The following is a 17,296-nucleotide window of genomic DNA, read 5'->3' as shown; positions in this document are numbered from 1 at the left end:
CTGCTGTTGATGCTGTGGAGGGACAGCAAATGAAGAAGGTACATCTAGTGTGATCCATCCCCTCTCATACCCTCCCCAGCATCCACCATCATCGGTTGAGAGCTGGCAGAGGATCCATCCCCGACTATTGTGTTGAAAAGCCAATACTGGATCAATCACTCAGGAATTTGTCTTGGCCCTTTTTCACCCTGGCTATTCTCTCTGCCTCTACTGTCTTCTGTAATAACCACGTCCATTAAGTCGAAATCATGTCACATGAATGATTACTTTCTCTTTTTCAATTTAAACCTTTTGCCTGGCAATATCAGTGGGAACATCTACACATTCATTAATGCGCCTTAGATACTGCGCATTTACTTTAGTACTTGCTTAATAAAGAACTAACTAAATGCACAGTAACTCAAGTTACTGTGCAGTAGCGCCAGCGCACAGTTATTTAGTGACGCTTACTGTGCATTCGCCTAATAACGTGGCACAGTCGGCTATTAGCATGGTATTTAACCACCATGCTACTGTGCCATGATATTAGGCTTACGCGCAGTAAGCACCTCGTGTAGACGTGCCCACTGGGTGCTAACAGTCCTAGTCCTAATAGTCTGGGACTTGAATCCACTTGGTCAATGGTTTGTTCCCGCTGTGGGCGAGACAAAGGGCAGATCGCTGCCTCTCTTCATGCAGACTTCTAGGACAGGGTGGGAAGGTGAGGGGGCTTGGCTTGCCTGGCCTTCAAGCTTTGACACAGCCACGGTAGCTCTGTGCTCTGATGGAGCAGTCAAGTTGCAGGTGAGTCACAAATACGCATCCTAGAACTGTGGGAGGGGGCGTGATAAGGCATGCTGGGATGCTGGAGGACTGCACAGAAGCAGCAACATGACAATCATTCACCGTGAATGAGATACTCTCACGGAGGTGAGATGTTCCCGATTTGAAGTGATAGAGCTTTTTCACAGATCCACCATGCTTCCTCCATGAGAAATCCCGTGAAGGCCTGTCACCTCACATTTTCTCCTGGCAGAGCGGGATTTCTTCTGCTAGAAATGTCACGCCTGCCCAAGCCCCTTAAAGGAGAGGGGAAGGCTCTCTTTGGTCTGGTTAACCTTTCTACCTCTCGCTGGGGTCGAGAGGTTTGCACATAGAGGTTTGCAAGGTTCCTTGGGTGAATCTGATATCTTTTATTAGACCAGCTTAAATATTTAAAGATCTCAGATTCACCCAAGGAACCTTGCAAACCTCTATGTGGTAGAGGTTTTACACTCCTGGCATGAGAATCTCTGATCTCTCCCTAGAAATGGACAGCATGCATGCAGTCTCTCACAGATGAAAAATGGCAGATGGATGAGAAAGATCATCCATTTTCAAACCAGAAGATCTCATTTGCATGAGTTTGTCATGGCAGAACAATCTCCCGTGCAGCTCTCCTTGCATAAAACGTCACCATACAGTCCCCAAACACCCCCTACCTTGACTCCAACTTATGCCAGACTTTATGCTCTAGCCAAACCCAGAGCTCACCACATCTCATGGCCAGGCCAGCCAAGCCCTTTACATGCCTCATGCACAGGCTCTCCACAAAGTGGTTTGCTCTGCCTTTTCAGCGCATCTACATGAGATGCTAACTGCGTATTAGCCGAATAACACTGCACAGTAATGCGTCACAGCACAAACCGGGCTAATAGCCTACTGCTCAGTGTTATTAGGCTAATGCACAGTAAGCGTCACTAAATAACCATGCACTGGTGCTACTGCACAGTTAACTCTAGTTATTGCACATTTAGTTAGTACTTTATTAAGCAAGTATGAAATGAAACGCTCAGTATCTAAGGCGCATTAATAAATGCATAGACACACCCTTTGACTGGAGCAAGGACCAGATCTGGCCCAGCCTGATGAGGACCTGACCAACCACCCACAGACCATAGAGATCCACACTGGGCTTCTAGCAACAGCTGTTAACCCCACCTGAAAGCCTGCTGCAACTGTTTCTCTTGCTTGTGAGTGTAATTTGTAGTGGTGGGGGTACTGGGTTTTGGTAGGAGGGATATGTGTTTGGTTTCCTACCATGCAACTACTTCAGTGCTGGCTCTGCTTGCCCATCTAGGAAAAGGAGGAGAGCCAGCCTCCTAAGTTTTCTTCTTGCCCTCCCTTCTTGCACCTGTTCCGTCTCAGCAAATTGCTGCCCAATGCCCCAGGGGGCTGGGCACAGGGAGCTCGGCCTTGCCTGGCTCAGGGACCCCAGAGTGCTATCACATAAGACAGAATTGCAGGGCCTGGAGCCCAAGGGGGCGCAACCAGGGCTGGTGCAATGGACCTGTGCTGAGAGGTGCAGCCCGAGTAAAAGGGCCAAGCTCAGGCAGGCTGAAGCCCAGACAAAGATGTGAGGCCAGAGGAGCCAAGTGTTGTATTAGGGCCCCCGTGATTTGATACGGAATGGGCGCGTCTACACTTTCATTAATGTACGGTAGCTATTGTGCATTAATGACTGTGCAGATGAAGTAGTTGTTGCCTAATGAAGTACTAACTAAATGTACAATAACTACAATTACTGTGCAGTAGCGCTGGCACAGGTTTTTTGCATCGCTTCCTAGGCAGTAGCCTAATAACACTTTGCAGGAGCGTCTTGTGTAGATGTGCCCAGTGACACCTGCAAGGCATGGGCATGACTATGGGGGTGGCAGGCGGCCATAATTATTGCTCCTGAGGCAGTTTGTGCCCTAAGGTGCAGATAGGGCCGTGATTTAGTGCCGGAGGGGTGAGACTGGTGCCAGCTGGGCACGTGGAGCACTAGATGGTTGAGGGACTGAGGATCATTCTGGGACTCTGGGGCAACCTCCTTATGTATTATAAGATCCACCACAGCATGGTAGGCAAGATGGAGAATGGAGGAGCCACAGGAGCCAGAGTGGGGCAGGAGATGCGCGGCCATCTGAAGATATTACAGCACACCTATGGCCTGGTCCTGGTCCAGACTTTTCCTTCTCCAACTTCCCCAGGTAACTGTCTGCATGTGGGGCTGGCATCCCAGGGTGGAGGGGAGGTAACGGTGTTGCTTTCTCTTGCCTTTGACCACCATCATTCCCACAACTCCTGCTGCCCAGGTGAGGCATCTGGAGGAGCATGGGTTGCGGGGTGTGGAGGATTGCTCTGAGCAAGCCAATAATTGGATGCCTCCCTGGAAGGTGCATTTCCTTACAGCAGTAACTCATGAGTGAAGTGCCCCATTATCTGGGGTAGGTGCCTACAAATCAGAGATGGACAATTATTGGGGCCCATAGGCCACACAGAAAGTTTGGGTGAGCTGTCGCACGCACCCTCATCATACACCAGCTGACCAAAACTCCCTAACTGGCTCTTAGGCAGTTGAGATTAGCCAGGCAGCTGGGATGGGGAGGCAGGTGGATGGGGAGTGGCATCTGGGAGTGGGACAGGCACATGGGGCCAGGATGGGGGGGTGGGGCCCAGGGCAGAGCCGTGATCCGCTGCCTGCATGCCTTTGTGATGAGCGCCAGTTCTGCGGACAGGGGCATGTGGGGAGCAGATTGTGGCTCTGTCCCAGGCCCCGGACCTGCGCTGTCACTGCCCAGAGATCCCAGGGTCTCCTTGGAGTCTGGCCAGGACCTGCACGGGCAGGGCAGGTAAGAGGGAGCTGTGTCTAGGTCAGGCTCGGGATCTTGGGGGCAGTGACAGTGTGTGGTTGGGGCTCAGGGCCAAGCTGCAATCTTCTCCTTGCACGCCCCTGCCTGCAGAACCCATGCCCAATGCAGGGCCATGAGGGCAGCAGATCATGGCCCTGCCCTGGCTCCAGCCCTATGCTATCACCACCCTGTAATCCCATCCCATGATCCCAGCTTCTCCCGCCTGTCCTAATCCCGAACGCTGCTCCCCATGGCCCCATCCCATTCATCTGGTCACGCACCGTGCCCATGTGGGTCCCGCCCCTGGCGGTGGGTGCAGGACAGATGGGCTGGGTGCCTGGGTACCAGGGTCAAGTCCAGCAGCAGCACCCACTGGAAGGAGCTGCCACCACCAGGACTACCAGGCAGTGAGTCTGCACACCCGGGGGGTTGTAGGACTGGACAAATGAACAACAGCCTGAGGCGTAGACTGGCCATGACCTTTGGACTGGCCACAGGCCAGACATTAATCTCTTGGTAGACCAGGTCCAGCACATGAGCCATATTTTGCCCACCCCTGCTGTAAATTGTCTTGGAAAGTTGCAGGGGAGCACCAGTGAATGCACAACACTGATCATCATGGCCAATGTCATTCAATTCCCCAAAGGCATGGCTAATTTGCACCCCTCCACCCAAACATCATAGTTTGGAACAGTCTTGCGGGATAAGACACGGAGTGAGGTGGGAAGGAGGTGCGGTATTATCACCAAGCAATTCCTGCCTACTTGTGGAATAGGCCCCTCTCTCCCCACGGCAGTGGCATTAGGCCTGCAGTAGAATAGGGAGACTTACCAGTGTCCACCGTGGCCTGCGAATTGGGCGCAATCCTCTCACTCCCAGGGCTGGGGGAAGCGAGTGTGGGGAGCCAGCCCAGTGGCACAGCCTGCGAGGCATCTGTCGAGGAAGGAGTGCAGAGCACGCCAGGCACAGACATGGGAAAGGGGGTCTTGGGGTCACCAGATTTGCTATCATCTTCCAGGTTTGAGGGCAGTGGTGGGGCAGGGACCATTCCTGGGGCCGTCCAGGACCTTGACAAAGCAGAGTTGTCATCCACATCCTGTGCCTCAACCACCGTGTCAGTGGAGTTGTTCCCACCGTCTTGTTTGGTATCGATGACCTGGCTGATGAGCAGCTCCTGGGAGACCGAATCTTCCTCCAGCTTCAATGGCGTCCCAGCTGCAGCAGGATGCCTTGGGGCTTCCTGCTCTTTGGGAGCAGGTGGCTGTTCTGTGCCCATCCTCGGGCACCTGGGGTCAAAGGTGTTGCCAGACTGATCACCTTTGAGGATGCGGGCCAGCTGCCTGTAAAAGGGCATGGTGTGCCCAGTGCCCCCACAGCTCCGGTTCTTGTCCTGTACTTTCTTATAGCAGGACTTCATCCACTTGGTTTTGGAGCGACACTGTTCCCAGTCTCGGTTGTGGCCCCGGGCTGTCATCTCCGCAGCGATCCTCTGGAAGACCTTCTTGTTGCGGTGGCTCTTGCGGAGGGCCTGCTGGTTCTCCTCCCTGCCCCAGATGGCCAGGAGGTCCCTTCTCTCTGCCTGTGTCCAGTTGTAGGACCGAATGTAGGTGGTGGAGGGGGATGGAGCTGGTTCGGACACCATACCTGAGTCGTAAGAACATAAAAGCATCACGCTGGGTCATACCAATGGTCCCTCTCTCCCAGTATCCTCTCTCTATAGTGGCAGCAGTGGATGCTTTAGAGGGGGAGCATATGAACAGGGTATATCTAGAGCAATCTATCCTCGGTCATACGTTCCCCGGCATGTGTTCTCATTGGGTTAGAAATGCTAGAGGATACCTCCCTGACTGACCATTCTGTTTAATAATGGCTAATGAAACTAATTACCCATTAACTTGCCTAATACCTTTTTTAACCTGGCTATTCTATTGGCTTCTACCGCCTGCGGCAATGGGTTCCACAAGTTAACAGCATGTTGCATAGACAAGTACTTTTTTATTTAAATGTATTTCTTGGGCATTTCAGTGGGTTCCCCTTACTTCTAATAGTCTGGGACTTGGTGAATAACTGTGCCCTATTCACTTGGTCACTGATTTGGTTTCAATGCAGGGCGGGGAAGATCAGGGGGCTTGGCTTGCCTGGCCAGCAGGCTGTGAAGAGGCACAGTTAGCTCTGGGTTGCAAAGGAAGTTCTCACTTGCTCAAAAGTTTTTCCAGAGCAAAACAAATGCCTGATTATTTCTGGGTGCATCTACACATGTGCAGTTACTGTGCAGCAACCAAAATTCACGTGCAGTACAGGCACACACGTGCAAGCCCATGCTGCGCACTAAATATAGCGACTTACACCGACTTGAGCGGAAATTTGATGCCTGCATTATGCAGGTATCAAATTTTTGCCCTGTTACTGTGTAGTAATGCATGTGTAGACGCCTTACTGCGCAGTCCACACACAGCATTAGTGTGCTTTAACACCTGCATGTATAGGCATCGGCCTATTCCCGCTTAGTGCACAGTAAATTTAAGCCGGAGTAAATGCATATGTAGACGCACCCTCCCTATAGGCGAGTAGCTGCCATGCTGGCCTCCAGCTTCCCAGAATGCACTGCTTCTTGCCCACCCAATAAGGCTCCATGGAGCCAGTTAGGTCATTTAGGCTGGGTTCTGCTGCTCCAGCCAAGCACGGAGCTAAGCTGTGCCACCAACCCCAAAGCTTTCTTCTCATCCTTCCCACTCTCCCATCAAGCTGCCACCTGCCGACTGCTGGCGAAGGTTTTAAATACCTGAAAGGCTGACATAAAGAAGAGGGGAAGCACTTTTTCTCTCTTGCTGCAGAGAGGAGGATGCAGCAAAGCAAGTTTACACTGGATATATGCAAACACTTCTTCACTCTCAGAGCAGGGGGGCAGTGGAATAGGCACCCAGAGAAGTTGCAGACTCTCCAGCCCTGGAGGAGTTCAAGAAAGGCTGGACAGCCACTGGTTGGGGATGATGTAGGCTGATGATTTTCAACCTGTGGACCACAGACCCTTGGGGGTCTGCAGACCACGTCTAAGGGGTCCCCAAAAGAGGACTATGATCAATCAAAAGTATGTGAATACCCACTTACAGTTCAAAGGGGTCCGTGCCTCCATTGGACATTTTCAAGGGGGTCTACACCTCCGTCCAAAATCTTTAAGGGCTTGGCAAATGAAAAATGGTTGAAAACCACTGATTTAGACATAGTGATATCTATGTTGTACTATGGGGATTTCCCAGGCTTTGGGGCTTTGCTGATTGCCCCCTTCTGCCCTCTCTGCTCCGTGTGTCAGGGTGTTTTTAAACCTCCCTCAGAGGCATTGGGTGCTGGCTGCAGCCCAGCCTGGGGAGAGTGGGTGGATTGTGCTGGGAATTAACTTTTAAAGGGTCCCCTGTTTTACTTGGGGCAGTTTCAGGTGTGATGTCGTGTGTTGTGTCAGGGTTCACTGTGTAGTTTTGCTAAGAGGCTGGACAATGGACATCACTGTCCAATTGTCCATTGTCCTATAGGATAGTTTGGATAGGGCTGATCCTGCCTCAGGACAGGGGGCTGGACTAGATGTGACCTCTGGAGGTCCCTTCCAAGCCCACTTTTCTGTGATTCTACAATCTTGCTTACACACACTGGACACGTCTACATGAGACACTTTAAGGTGCATTAGCATAAATTTAAGGAGCATTAGGGTGCACACCTACATGTGCATGCTCTTAATGCACTTTAAAAATAACATTTTTGAGCTAATCACGCCTAAATTTGGTACCTGAAAATGCAGGTATCAACTTTAGGAACGAATAATTAAAGTGTACTGAGGAAGACAAGGCTCCTTGGGTGAATTTGATATCTTTTATTAGACCAACCCAAATGGTTGGAGAATAGTTATTAAGTAAGCTTTCGGGTTCAAAAACCCTTCGTCAGGCTAAGGAGGTTTCAGCAGTTGTACTAACACACATGTAGATGCATTAGAGTCCGTTCACTGTGTGTGTGGACTGACTTGGGATGAACTTTAGTCCCAAGTCAGTCTACACACACACACACAGCGTTAATGCACTTTAAATGCCTGCATGTGTAGATGCCTGCCTAAACTCATTTAATGCACATTAAGCTAATGCGCATTAAATTTAGGCACGCTTAAATACACATGTAGACATGCTCAGCATGGACGGTTTTTCTTGTGGCTTCTTACAAGTGAAAAGATGAAGAGAGAGGGAAGGATTTTCCATGGTTGAGTGATGGGCTCTGGAGCTGGGGGTGGAGACGGTGGCACAGCTGCACCCTCTTCATGCATCGGACCACACCATGGGAGTCTCCAGGAACTTTTAAAATCCTTTAAAGGAGGTGAAAATCCCCCTCCCCTGCCCACCGCCGTGGCTTTCCCCACTGTCCCGGGGATCGGACAAGCACCAGAGTTGTTCCTGCCTGCCCCAAGCCGATTGCATGGTGGTGGGCTCAGAAAGAGGCACTGGGGATGGCCTGGTTTCCCTCGAGGGAGGGAGGGAGCTACTCTCCTGCCCTGCTGTTGTGCTGTTCCTGTCCCCAGATAAGGCCAGCCCCCAGATGAGCCCAGCTACCATACAGTCCGGCTAGGGTAGGCAGGAATAGCTGTGGTACGTCCCCTGCAGCTGGCCAGGCAGCAGTGGCAGGTGGGACAGGAGAGAGGAAAAGGGAAGGAGGGGTATTTTCACTTGGTTTAGTTACCTTAAAAGTCCCTGGAGGCTGCTGAGGGCAGTCTGCCTGCATCCATGGGGGCTGTGGAGGCTGCGAGCTAGGGGTGCATCCACCCCTGCAGCACAGGTTGCTGTTTCTACTTGAGAAACCCTAGATCCGGCCCTGGCGATGGATCAAATGAGGCAGCAGCAGTGACAGGGACTACACCAGACTTCTGCTTTTCCTCTGCCTTCCTAACCAAATTGGAGGACTGGACCAAAAGAAATCTCACAAGGTTCAATAAAGACAAGTGCCAAGTCCTGCACATAGGACAGATCAATCCCGTGCACCGGTGCAGGCTGGGGGCCGACGGGCTGGGCAGCAGCTCTGCAGAAAAGGACCTGGGGGTGACAGGGGACAAAGAAGCTGAATGTGAGCTAACAGTGTGCCCTTGTTATGAAGCAGGCTAACGGTACACTGGGCTGCATTGGTAGGAGCGTTGCCAGCAGATCAAGAGAAGCAATTCTTCCCTCTGTTCAGCACTGGTGAGGCCACATCTGGAGTACCGTGTCCAGTTTTGGGCTCCTCACTACAGAAAGAACGTGGATAAATTGGAGAGAGTCCAGCGGAGGGCAACAAAAATGGTGAGGAGCCTGGGAAACAGGACTGATGAGGAGCGACTGCGGGAATTGGGCTTATTTAGTCTGGAGAAGAGAAGACTGGGGGGAGAAGGGGGAGTTAATAGCAGCCTTTAACTCCCTGAAGCGGGGTTTGAAAGAGGATGGAGCTGGGCTGTTCTCAGGGATGACAGCTGACACAACAAGCAGCAATGGGTTCAAGTTGCAGCAAGGGAAGTTTAGGTTCGATAATAGGAAAACCTTCCCAAGAAGAGGGTAGTAAAGTCCTGGAACAGGCTACCCAGACAGGTGGCAGCATCTCTATTCTTGGAGGTTTTAAGTTTTTAAGACCCAGCTAGACAAAGCCTTGGCTGGGATGATGTAGTTGGGGCTGGTCCTGTTTGGAGCAGGGGGTTGGACTAGAGGTGCCCTCCTGAGGTCCCTTCAACTCTCATTTTCTATGATTCCTCTTGAAACTCTCTCAGTCTGGAGCTGCAATGCCGGCATGGGGGAAGAGCTAGTAGCCTTGATATTTCTTGCCCTTGGGTGCAGGCCTTCCTGCAATTCCTCTTGCCTGGGAGATGGGAGAGGAGTCTGGCAGGTGAGGGGAGATTTAGATTTTGCTTGAGAAGCCTCAAACAGGAGACGCTGTCTTTGGAGGTGCATTCACCCAGGGCAGCACTAGCTTCTCTCCATCGGGAGGTCTGAAGTACCTTAATACCTTGGGCAGGTGCCTCTAAATTGGGTGAAACCCAATTGGGTACACTGGGACAGTGGTTTTGCACGATGCACAGTGTGCTGGGCCAGTGGTTTTGGTGAGGATAAGGTAGGCACAGCGGCACAGACACCTACGAGTCCGTCTGTGCAGGCATGGGAGAAATAGCAAGAGATTCAGTGAGAAACACAGTGGGGAATTGACCCTCTTGCAATGCAGACTGTGAGCTGCCTGTTAGCAAAACCTACCCCACATTTCTGCTTCCAAGTCAAAACTTTTCCAGGAAACCTGTGAGGAGGAGACCCCCATGTGCAGTGCATGCCTGGGAGTGCCCCTCCATCCTCATGGCACTAGCCTTAGCCCACACCAGGGTGCATCACCTTACCAGTATCAGTAACAACTTGGGGATTGGGTGCACCCCCTTCACCACAAGTCCCAGGAAGTGTGGGTGCATGGAGCTGGCTTGGCAATGTGGGCTGCGAGGTGTCTGTCAAAGAAAAGGCCCAGAGCACCCTTGGCACAGAAGAGGGAAAGGATGTGTCTGGACTGCCAGGTTTGCCGCTGTCCTCTGGTGTAGGGACCACTTCCAGGGCTATCTGTGGTATGGACTCTGGGGCATCGTCATCCACGCCCTGCGGCTTGGCAAAGGTGTCAGCCGAGCTGCCCGCTGCGTTCTCCTCCTCTTCGTCGGGGTCCGGCTTCATGGGCGGTCCCTGGGATGTTGATTCTTCCTCCGGCTCCAGCCACACCCCAGCTGCTGCAGGGTCTCCGAGGTCTTTCTGCTCCTGCTTTTGCGGGAGAACACGCTTCTCTATGCCTGTCCTCGCCCAACTGGCATCAAAGGTGTTTGTGGCCTGCACACCACCATCATCCTTGAGGATGTGGGCCAGCTCCCTGTAAAAGGACATGGTGTACCTGGTGCCCCCGCAGCTCCGGTTCTTGTCCCGGACCTTCTTATAGCAGGACTTCATCCACTTTGTTTTGGAGCGGCATTGCACCCAGTCCCGGTTGTGGCCACAGGCGGTCATCTCTGCAGCGATCCACTGGAAGACCTCCTTGTTTTGGTGGGTCTTGCGGAGGGCTTGCTGGTTCTGCTCCTTGCCCCAGATGGCCAGGAGGTCCTTCATCTCCTCATGTGTCCAGTTAGCAGACCGGCTGGAGGTGGTAGAGAGGGAAGGAGCTGGTTCCAACATTGTGCCTGTGTCATAGTAACATATACAGATCAGACCAATGGCCCGTATTGCCCAGTATCCTCTGCCACGCATTACATATATTATTTTACTAAGTGGTCAATCTTGCAATAAATTTCAGCTGGCCACACTGCAAAGTAATTATCATTCCATTAACTCATTAATCGCACCATCATTTTAGACCAGCCACACATGCAAAGTAATTATCACACCGTAAATATGATTAGCCGCCTATAAAAGGAGCCAACTATCTACAAAATTAGTGGTTGAAAAATGTATAACATCTCTATAGCTGGTTTCTATCCAGCTTTAGTTTGCATGTGTGGCAGGGTCCTCAGCAATAGTAGTGGATGTTTTCAGGAGGCAGCAGGGGAACTGGGTATAACTGAAGTGATCTATCCCCTCCCTGACATCCACCGTCATGGGCTGAGAAATGCCTGAAGATACACCTCCAACAGCTCTATACAACATTTATTCATTGATCCATCACCAATGAAACCATACGGTCCCTTTTCCCACCTGGCTATTCTCCTGCGAGTCCAACGAGTTGCTAAGATGCTGCATGAGTAATTACTTCTTTTTTTTTTTTCAATTTTAAGCTATCTCCTGGCAATATCAGTGGCTGCTCCCTAGTCGTAGTAGTCTAGGGCTTGATGAATAACAATTCCCTAGCCACTTGGTGGGTGGTTTGGTTCCTGCCATGGGTGAGATACAAGGCAAACTGCTGCTTTGCAAAACTGTCCCTCTGTGCAGTCTTTCAGCACAGGGTGGGGAAGCTGAGGGGGCCTGGCTTGCTTGGCTATCAGGCTGCAAGGGGGGCCTTAGACAGCGTATTGGAGATGGGCCTGGGTAAAAAACCAGCTCCCTGGAGTTGTGGGGATGATGGGGAGAAGGGATGCTGGAGGACCGGCATTTGTTCTTCCCTAAGCAACACTTGCAGAGGTGGGAGCTGGCTGCTTGGAAGTGGCAAAACTTTCCCACCATGTGCCAGGTTTCCTCCATGAGCAATCAGATGAATGCCTACACATTCATGCTCTCTCTTGCTAAGAGCAGCAGTCCTTCTGATGGAAACATCATGCCTGTCCATAACCCTGAGGAGGAAGGAAAGGCTTTCCTTGATCTGGAGAAAGCTTGGGGAAGGGGCATTTGGATGGGGTGAAAGACCGGGCACACAAGCAGCTGAGGTTGGAAACGGGGTCAGCCATCTCCTGCATTCTTCCTACCTCGCTGTGCATTCAGGGAGGCACCTTGCACTAGTGTACCTGGGGCAGGGCATGGAGGGGGACCCTCCAGATAGCATCGGCACTGAGCGTGTCTCAGTCAGACACGGTGCAAGGGGACCGGGACTGGAAAGGATTGCACTTTTTGTGAGTTGCTGCCACACTGGCTTTGCCTCTAGCAGTCAGGCACACTGCTCACTCTTAGCTGACCTGCTTGGCACAGTTTCACGGACCGCCCCCCTGCTTCCCAGCACTGGACTCTAACTGGGACCAGTCCCTCAGGGGAGCATTAAGGGTTCAGTCCCCAAGCCTAGAGACTGGGAAGAAGATACATAAAAGCAAAGGCACCTTCCTCTCCTTGTCCCCACTTTCCCCTAGGTTGTGATGCACACCTAGCACACCACGGTTGTGCTGCACACCATGTGGTATGCTGTCAGCAGCTCCAGGGAAGAGGTGTTTGTGGACTTCACACCACCATCACCCTTGAAGATGCAGGTCAGCTCCCTGTAAAGGGGCATGGTAGGCACCAGAGCTCTGGTTCTTGTCCTGGACCTTCTCACAGCAGGACTTTATCTGCTTTGCTCTGGAGTGGTACCGCACCCAGACCCACTGCTTCAGGTGGTTGGGGAGTGGGGATGAGGGTGAGGGTCAAGGGAAGGTTTGCAGTGAGACGTGGTTCTGGGGTTGGGAGATAAGTAGCAGGGAAGACAGGAGTTGGCTGCTCCAGGCAGTAAGCATTACCTGGTCTAGTCTAACTGGGGTGGGTCAGGAGCAGAAACTTCTGCACCGTTCAAAAAGTGAGTTAGGAATTACATGGGGACAAAATAGCAGGGAACGTGGAGGGAAATGCGTTAGGGGATGCAAACAGTGCTTGTCTAGAAGTGGTATGGCTCCCATCCCCCCGGCGTATGGGATGGTTTGGATAGTTGGGGATGGTCCTGCTCTGAGTAAGGGGTCAGACTAGATGGCCTCTGGAGATCCCTTCCAGCCCTACCTCTCTATCGCTCTATGACTATGACGTGCCTGTGGGTGCTCCTCTATCCCCGTGGCACTGGCATGTGCCCGCAGCAGAGTGTGAAGACTTACCAGCATCTGCCATGGCCTGGGAGTTGGGTACAGTCCTCTTGCCACTGGGACTGGGAGGTTTGGGTGTGGAGAGCTGGGTCGGTGGCACGGGCTGCGAGGCACCCATCGAGATACGAGCATGGGGCATCCTTGGCACACGCGTGGGAAAGGGGGTTTCTGGTTCGGCAGTGTCACTGCAGTCTTCTGGGATCAAGGGTGGCATGGGGACAGAGACCATTTCCAGAGCCGTCTGCCACCTTGATGGCGTGCCACTGTTGTTCACATCTTGTGGCTCAGTTATGGTGTCCCCTGTGTCCCGTTCCTCTGTGTCTGGGACCTGGCTTACAAGCAGCTCTTGGGACATCGATTCATCTTCTGGCACCCACCATGCCCCATCTGTAGCAAGGTCTCCCAGGCCCTCCTGATCCACAGGGGGACTCTTCTGTTCTCTGCCCCTCTTTAACGAACGAGGGCCAAAGGTGCTGCTGGTATGCAGGCCACAGTCATCCTTGAGGATGTGGGCCAGCTCCCTGTAAAAGGACATGGTGTACCTGGTGCCCCCGCAGCTCCGGTTCTTGTCCCGGACCTTCTTATAGCAGGACTTCATCCACTTTGTTTTGGTGCGGCACTGCTCCCAGTCCCGGTGGTGGCCACAGGCGGTCATCTCCACGGCAATCTGCTGGAAGACCTCCTTGTTGCGGTGGCTCTTGCGGAGGGCCTGCTGGTTCTCCTCCCGGCCCCAAATGGTGAGAAGGTCCTTCATCTCCTCGTGGGTCCAGTTAGCAGCCCGGCTGTAGGTGGCGAAGAAGGAAGGATCTGGTTCTGACATCGCACCTGCGTCATAAGAACAGAAGAAGTGCCAGATTGGGTCAGACCAGCGGTCCATCTTCCCCATCACTCCACCACTGGAGGTTTCCCAGAAGAGGTGGTGTAAGTCTTGGTGAGGGATGATCTAGGAGTAGACAATGCCAGGAGGTCTCCATAAAGAATAGCTGGAAGCCCAGGAGCTCTCCAACAGATCCCTGGGAGATCATGAGAAAAGCTCTGCAACCCAGAGCAGGTGGATATTGGAGAGGAGAGCGAAGGAAAGCTCCATAACCAGCTTAGTTATGCAATGAGATTAAAGCAGGTGGGATCATTTCATGGAGGGGAGAGGATACAGAAAGAGGAGTGCTGGCTGTCCCGTGAGAGGGTGTAATGCATGGAGCGATGCTTGCTGTCCCCAAGTAATGGAAAAATGGGAAGCATTTCTTTCCCTCCCCGCGCCCCCCTTCCCATGCTTCTTTCTGAGTTTTGCTGGTTGCCCTGTGGGACCAGGAAGAAATGTTTCCCCCCTGTTTTAGGATATAGACGTGTGAGATCCTAGCATGAACTATCCTTGCTTTCTTGCTGGAAGCTGGAGACAGGCATTCAGAAAAAAAAATGGAGGAAAAATGATGGTGCAGTGAGGTCTGTCACCTCCTCCAGGCTCCCATTAGTGGACCCATTGTAGGCAGGAGCGGAGGAAGGAGCTGGTGCAGCCATGGGTCACGGGTGGTCGGTCAGGTCATGTCTGGCTGTGTTGGGTCAGGTTCTTGCTCCAGGTGATGGGCAGGTCTCCCTTGGTAGCCCTTCACCACTGCGTGGGGCACAAAGGAGGCTTGGCTTGCTTGGTTATGAGGCTGTGAGCACTCATGGTTAGCTTGAGGCTCAGCTGGAGCAACAAGAGTCCTGAAGCAGTCCCTCATCGGCTCCCTGGAGCCATGGCGAGGGGGGCAAGGAGTTTCACAAAGTATCTGCAAGGTTAGGAAACTTCTTAAAGGAGTAGGAGCAGAATGATCTTTGGAAAATGCAGAACCCAAAACACAGGGATTAGGCTTGTCATTGTGTACCATGCGACAGACTTTAGGCTTTATAAATCCACATTTCTCCCCAGCTTACAGACAGATCCCCGACCTCAAACAACATCTCTCAAACAACAGACTAATGAACTCCCATCCTCAGCAAGGCACCAGGCCTTGCAATAGTGTCCAAATGCCTGCTGTGTCCCCACATCAATACAGACTACCTTATTATCGCTGGACCTACTAACAAGGAATCCAATATCTGAGGTTCATGCACCAGCAGCTCTACCAGCGTCACGTTTGCCATCGCCTGCATACCGTGTCCATCTGATGTCTATCTTGGATAGACAGGATAATGTCTATGTGCGAGACTGAACGACATCAGGTGCAAAAAGACACAAAAGCCCGTCTCCAGCCTCCCTGGACACTCCCCAGGGAATATGGATTCATACCTCATTACTTGGATTAGTTTTTCTGATCCCGTTTTCTCCCCACTATGTATGCCTCTCACAGCATCCCTCTTCCCCCTTTCCCCTTGTTATCCTGCTTTCCGACCTACTGGGCACAGCTACACGTTCATTAATATGCCTTAGATACTGCACATTTAGTTTAGTACTTTCTTAATGAAGTACTAATCGAATGCACAGTAACTAGAGCTATTGTGCAGTACTGCCAGCACATGGTTTTTTTAGTGACGCTTACTGCACATTAGCCGAATAACACTGTGCAGTAGGCTATTAGCAGGGTTTTTAACTGCTACACTACTGCGCAGTAAGCGTCTCGTGTAGACGCGCCCCGCTGTTCTCCAATCGTTCGCTGCACTTTATGCTCTGCTTTACACTGTCCTTTCACAGCATTTGATGAAGTGAATTTGGGTGAACCTTTATATATGTTATATAGGATAAAGTGAAACTTTATATAGGTTATTTAGTTAGTCGAGAAAGGAACATATCTACCCTGCCCTTCCATGTTTCTATCACCCACCAATGTATCTGGTGTTAAGCCAGGGGTAGGTAAAATCCAGCCCCTGGGCTGAAAATATGGTCCATCGTGATTCTGTCTGGCCTGTGGCTGCTTCTCTGAATCCCTGGCATGCAGCTGGGGGATGGGATGGGCTTGGCCCACAACAGCTCACCAAAGGTCCCTAAGTGGCCCTCCAGCCCAAATAATTGCCCACCCCCGTGTTAAGCAATTAGGGACTCAAAATAACAAACAATGCTTATAGAAAGGGAATAGAGCTCTTCTCTATGATCCCATAATGGTAAAGGAACTATGCACAGGCTTCAGAAATATTTGAGGGAAAATAATAAATGCTGCGGTCTCTCTGACTTTATCCATGGAAGGTTTGGGTGCAACGTCTTGTGCTGTGTCAGGATCAATGGGAGTTGTACAAAAAGTTTAGGCTACGGATAGGTATTTGGATAGGGGTGATCCTGCCCTAGGCAGGGGGTTTGGACTAGATGTGACCTCTGGAGGTCCCTTCCAGCCCCACTTCTCTGGGAGTCTATTGACTGAACACTTCCCTGGATCAGAGAGAGGCAGTTAGTGGTGTTAGTCTAAAGTCACAGTAGTATAAGAGTGATGTCGTAACCATGACAGTCCAGAAATGACGCGCGGCAAGGATTTCTTAGTGCGATTGCTTTAATTAGATATGCTTGTCCAATGCAAGACATTCTTCCTCCTGAAGAAGAAATGTCTTACATTGGAAAACTTGTCTAACTTTATCCCAACTACATAGATGGTCTGATAAAAAGAGATCACCCTAAGAAATCCTTGCCAGTCTAAAGTCAAGCAGTAGGAAGGGTAGCTCTGGGGTGAAAATATGGCCTGTGCCCCTATTGTCTAGACCACAGTGCTGACCAAGTCTGGTATGTGTTCTTCACCTGGCCTGTCCACCACTGGCTGCATGTAGTGCCCATGTGGGACAGGCCCCGTACTACTCCAGCAGCCACATGGGGCCTGATAAGTTTGGACTAACTATATCAGAGCTGCGAAAGCTTTCATTGCTTACTTCATCAGATGCTACAGAAAAGCTGTTGCTTTTTTTTTTTCCTCATTAGCTGCCTTTTGCTTCAGTTCCTTTATGCCTGAGGTTAATCACATTCATACCAAGTACGAGCCACCAGCAGCAGAGGATACAAGCAGTCCAGATACACTAATTGCTCCCCAAAGTGTTTGCCAGCCCCGGTAACTGCCACGAGGGATAGTGAATCCATTGCCACAGGAGATAGAGTGGTACGGCCACCCTCAACTTGGACATCGACTTTACAAGGCTGAGTGAGGGCAGCGAAGAAAGCCCTGGCCCCATTACTCCCAAAACTGTAGGTTTAGGTCTAACTTCTAGATCACAGCCTTGACAATGATTAAGACTT

General features: G+C 51.5%; 1 protein-coding gene across 4 annotated transcripts in view; it reads right to left on the bottom strand.

Annotated features, from left to right (window-relative positions):
• The window catches only part of LOC102369102, a 46,804-nt gene that overhangs the window by 13,769 nt on the left and 15,739 nt on the right, over positions 1 to 17,296 (bottom strand). For all 4 annotated transcript variants that reach the window (XM_025194822.1, XM_025194824.1, XM_025194823.1 and 1 more), the window contains 3 exons: positions 13,123 to 13,935; positions 10,012 to 10,824; positions 4,464 to 5,276 (listed from right to left, as the gene is read on the bottom strand). In XM_025194822.1, the coding sequence (XP_025050607.1) occupies positions 4,464 to 5,276; positions 10,012 to 10,824; positions 13,123 to 13,935 (2,439 nt within the window). The remainder of the gene's footprint in view (positions 1 to 4,463; positions 5,277 to 10,011; positions 10,825 to 13,122; positions 13,936 to 17,296) is intronic.

The sequence above is a fragment of the Alligator sinensis genome, unplaced genomic scaffold, assembly GCF_000455745.1.
Source record: "Alligator sinensis unplaced genomic scaffold, ASM45574v1 scaffold363_1, whole genome shotgun sequence".
Classification (NCBI taxonomy): domain Eukaryota; kingdom Metazoa; phylum Chordata; order Crocodylia; family Alligatoridae; genus Alligator; species Alligator sinensis.
Note: the sequence above shows the minus strand (reverse complement) of the source record. Positions and strands in the feature narration are given on the sequence as shown.